Genomic DNA, 4970 nt, shown 5'->3' with positions numbered 1-4970 from the left:
ATGAGGCTTTTGTTTCGTGAGGACTCGCGCTCAAATCGACTTGATAGGTTTGAGGCGGCACAACAACTGATGAGTATCTTGTTATTTTAAAAAAACTGTACGTCTACAAGGTCCTTGGCGCATAGCTGAGCCTCTGATCCTGCAGAAAATGGAGCTGTACATAATGTAATTGGTTGCTATTCGCTTTTCCCCTGCGCATGGCAATCGCATTTTGTATAAAGACAGATCTGGAAGAGTCAAGACTGGCCACATTGGTTTCTCTAGTCTCTACCAGTCTACCACTGATCAAGATGACAACCAGTGCTATCCTGTTGTACTGCTAGCCCCGCTGTACCACCAACTTCATGCCCAACCCAAGGTAAGCGGTGTAGCGAGGTTTGACAAGTGTAATGATTTGAAATCATTCCTTTCATTTGCTCATTTTTCAATACCTCAGGTACAACAACTATAACTTTGATGACTATGAGGATACAAGTGATGATGTCTCTTTGGCCTCAGATAACTCAAACTCTGATGATTCCAAGCAAGAAAAGGTGGTTCATTTTACAGTCTATTGTGTGGATAGGAAAATCAGCCGGACACGGAAATGTTTTCATTATGATAATGTACAAGTTTTGTTATTATGTAAGCCCTATGTCTTTTGAAAAAAGAATACATGATGAGTATGTATGTTAAATGAGAAAAACTTGTGGACCTGAAAATTTGTTTGCCATGTGAATGCTAGATCGCTTTCTTTATAATTAATATATTTATATAAGCAGGAAAACATTGTACGAATGGGTAGCTGTGATATAGCAGTTAGGCACTTTGCTGCTGCAAACGGAATATATGAGTTGGATTCCCATGCAGGAAGAACTTTGTATCATGTAGCTCCATCTTTTTACTGGGACGTTTTAATGTTCTCTGCCCAGGCTGGCCCTGAATGGCAGGGTTAAAGCAGTCCGCCTCCTAAATGATCTAAATTGTGTCATAGGGGCATAAAATATGGACAATCAGAGTTTTAAAAATTGAGAAAGTCAAAATGAAACATAGTGAGTGTAACCTTATTTTATGATACTGTTTTTCATTCTTTTATGTACTGTAAGTCTTGTCTTACAACATTTCACCTTTACATCATGGTACAACTTCTTTTATTCAGTTTTAATAGATTGAATGTACACACTATTTCACCTAATTCCATTGAACTTGAACAAGTGATTTTCACATTGGTGCCATACTTTCATGCTGAATAACATACAGTACTCATTATGTAGTAAGTAATTGGTCATCAAACTTCTCCTAGATTTTGTATTTTTAACTATGCACGGCATAGAGTAGAGGCTTAGTGTTCAAACTGTTGTTCAAGTCATGAGTGTTGATAAATCTCCTAAAATGTGATTCAAATCATGCTGCTTCATAATTTTTCTTATGATAAAAGATCTAGGACCAAATGGGCATTGTTCACAATCTCAAAGACAAAAAGAAAAAAGATTTTATGAAGACTTTTTTTGTACATTTCCAACTTTGTAATAGCATGCAGAAAGTTGTCACTTTGAAATGGACTATTTTTGTTTCCAAAATGTTAAAATGTTAGAGTTAAGATTAAGAATGGGCTCAACTTGACAAACCTGATTTCAATCATAAAGACTGGCACTGTACACTCAAACCTGCCATGAAGGCCACCTGTACAAATGGCCACTTTCCATTTCCCCCTTATGTTTTGTTTTTTCTTCTATTTTTATTTTTTATATAATTTCACTACAGTATTTCAGTTCATTTTTTGTTGTTGTTATTGGGGGGGGGGTGGTGCTTATTTAAGCCACATATGGCTGGCCTATATACCATGCAGGCCCCCAGGTAACCTTATTTAGGCCACATACTGCCTATCTAGCATCTGCGTTTGTTGCCAATTTTTTGTTCAAAAGTTGCCACAAAAATGCCAAAAGTTGCCATTAATTTTCAGGTTTTCAACTCTCTGTGACGACGTATAGCAATATGTTGATAGAGGTAACCTCTTGTGCTAGTTTTAAGCATCGTGAATATCATTTGTAGCCACACAGAGTGTAAAAATATGAAAAATAAAGGTTTCACAAGAGAAAGAAATCATAACTAGAAAAGGAGGGCGTATGTCGACCTATCCGAAGATTGGCCGTTTTAACCCTAAGCGTGTGTAATTCAAGAAAAAGTACAGGATATTACATGTAAATTATGGAATCACACTCAAGGGTCGTGCCAGTGTCAGTATTTGGTTTTGGTGGAAACTGGCTCTAACATAACACATTATGTATAAAAAAAAAGGTAGGAACAACTTAACTGAAATTACGTTTCGTTATATGAACACAGAAATAAAAAATAAAAAACCAACACATCAGAACAATAACAAAAAAATTAACACACCAACAAATTAAAACATGACAAAGAGGGAAAAATAAAAGAAGCAGCAATATTAATAGTATGTAATGTATACTCTTCACATGAAAATAACAAATCAACATGATGTCAACAAGTGACTGAAAGAGACGAAGTGAAGCAGGAGTGAAAACAAACTTTTTTTCTAAAAGTAAAGAGGTTTGGTTCCTTTTTTTCTTTGTATATTTCTCAGGTTTTTGTCCCCGCTTTTCTTATTCCCGGGCGGTGTTTTGTTGTTGTTGGGTGGGAGGGGGGGGGTTGGGTTTTTTGGGGGGTTTTTTGGTTTTGTTTTTTGTTGGAAAATGCAAAAATCGCGGCCGCGATTAGCGACAAACAGAGATGCTAGGCCTATATACTGTGAAGACCCCCAGGTAGACTTATTTAGGCCAAAGCTCAAACTACCCTTTTCACAGGAATTGAGTTTGTCCCGCTTTCACAACGTTGCACCTTTCTCGTAATTCAGTTCAATTTTGTCTCAAGTGAATACCTTTAAATAAATCATAATAATGAAAACAGTAAGAGCAACGCACAGTGCGTAAAATTTTGCTCAATCCCAATGGTTTGAAATGAGGGCCATAGTTTTTCTTTCATATATAGGAGCAAAAGCTAGGCTACCATTTTGGCATACTTTGTGTAAGTGAACAGGTCAAATTCTCCGAATGGACTTTTGGGTTAAATTTGTTGCATAAAAGCGTGTACACAAAGTGCCCGGACCGGAGGGCCCTCCTCCGACTGTCGTAATAGTAGGTAGTTTAGTGAACGTGCACGCGGCAGGGCGAATCTGCCTCGATACACCCCGTATGTGGCCTAAATAAGGTTAGGAAGGGGGCTTGAGCTTATTTAGGCCGTATATATGTGGCCTAAATAAAGTCACCCTTTTTTTTTTACTTTTATGGGGAAAAAAATAATATTGTTGCAATGTTGTCATTGTTTTTTTAATTACTTTGTATTTTGTGCTCTTTCAGACCAGAAAACATCGGATTAAGAATTATCACAAAAGGATCAAGTTGCAGTCAAGCTCTAGTGAAGAAGAAAAAGAAGAAAGGGAAAAAGCCTGTGTAGCTGGTTCATCAGTGACTGAGGAGAAACTGGAATCTTCAGTCAGGAACATTGATGCACCATTCTCTCAGGGGGAAACTCAGCCCTCTGAAGAAAGTGATGATGACCCAGTGTGCTCAAAGACACACAACACAAGCAAGAACTGTTCCATACTTAGGAGTGATGATGATAGTGAGGATGATACAAAGGAGAAGGGTGGTGATGACGATGATGTAAAGGATAAAAATAAAGATGATGACGGTGGTTATAGTAAAAATGACAATGATGGTAACGATGACAGTGGCGACAATGGTGATGGAAGTCAATCTTCTGTGACTTCAGATAGTAGTGAGACAAATTATGAAAGCCGGTCTGCTATGCTCAATGCTAGAAAGAAAAGAAAGCAGTCTGCTCTGTTTCGACAGCTAAGACGTGCTCATGTGAAACATAAAAAGAGTTCTGGCCATGGCTGACTTCACTGATCTGTGGAAGAAAAGAAATGGTGGTTCCACACTTTCTGTAGTTTTGTGAGACTCTGAGAAAGTATGGTGCCATATATATCAACTGTTTATGACAGCATAGAGATCAGAGATGGCATTTGTTTATATGACTGTGCTGTCTGCCAGCAACCCTGAAAGTATTTCCAATTGTAATGGCTACAGTACCAAAATAATGACCGTGCCTTGTGCTGTACAGATCGCATACAATGCATGTCCTTCTAGGAAGCAGTTGTTTTAATGTGCTACTGCCTCTCTTACATGTTTTTGGAGTAGTTTATTAGGGGCTCTCGTAGCCTAGAGGTTAAGGTCGCCTCTCTTTCAGTAGTCCCAGGTTCGAATCGAGATAAGGAAAATTATCTCCTTTCACATCCTGTTGTGCTCTCTAACAATGTCAGGGATGCCACTTTTCCGCTTTTTTTCTGATATTCTGATCCGCTATTCCGTTATTGAGATCAAGATAGAATCTATAGGCCTAGTTGGAAAAAAAGAAAAAAAAACACACACACACACACACACAACTACAGTGGAAACCTGATATAACAGGGATGGTGGGAGTAGAGAAAATGTCCTGTTATATCCGATCCCTGTTACATCAGAAATGCAAGGAAAGTAAGCATTTGTGGACTAATCCAGCTGCACATATTATTCAGGGGTAGTTTCCCTTGCCACAAGTACCCACAAACTGGGGTTTTGGCACCAACTTTCTCCTTGCCTCTTTAAACCACATCAGAAGAGATTGGTCCACAGCATCTTCATCGGGTAGTCTCATCTTCTTTCGATCCAGAGCAAACTTTCAATTGGAGTATGCTGCCACTATCTTCTCTCTATCCTTTATAATGATGTGAATTGACCCTTGTGGAATGTCGAACTGACGACAAATCTCTGCCAGTGGAGCTTGCTTTTTGTCAACTGCCTGGATTATTTCTTATTTTTTGTCAATTGAAAGTCACTTTCTCTTCCGCTTGACATCGTTGGTGACATTACGCGTGCGTGTTGCTAGGTTTCGGGCTAGATCGAGGTCTACAGCACACCGCAGCCCTCTCT

At 38.8% G+C, this 4970-nt stretch overlaps 1 protein-coding gene across 1 annotated transcript in view; it reads left to right on the top strand.

Annotated features, from left to right (window-relative positions):
• LOC101846135 (NAD-dependent protein deacetylase HST1) overlaps positions 1 to 3714 on the top strand; it is a gene marked incomplete at its 3' end in the record, with an annotated part of 10500 nt that extends 6786 nt beyond the window's left edge. Inside the window, 2 exon segments of the mRNA XM_005098215.3 lie at positions 437 to 533; positions 3354 to 3714. Of these exon segments, the coding sequence (XP_005098272.2) occupies positions 437 to 533; positions 3354 to 3714 (458 nt within the window).
• Between the last annotated feature and the right edge of the window lie 1256 nt (positions 3715 to 4970).

Source organism: Aplysia californica, unplaced genomic scaffold (genome assembly GCF_000002075.1).
Source record: "Aplysia californica isolate F4 #8 unplaced genomic scaffold, AplCal3.0 scaffold00175, whole genome shotgun sequence".
In the NCBI taxonomy this organism is placed as follows: domain Eukaryota; kingdom Metazoa; phylum Mollusca; class Gastropoda; order Aplysiida; family Aplysiidae; genus Aplysia; species Aplysia californica.
The sequence above is the reverse complement of the archived record's forward strand: the minus strand, read 5'-3'. Positions and strand labels throughout refer to the sequence as shown.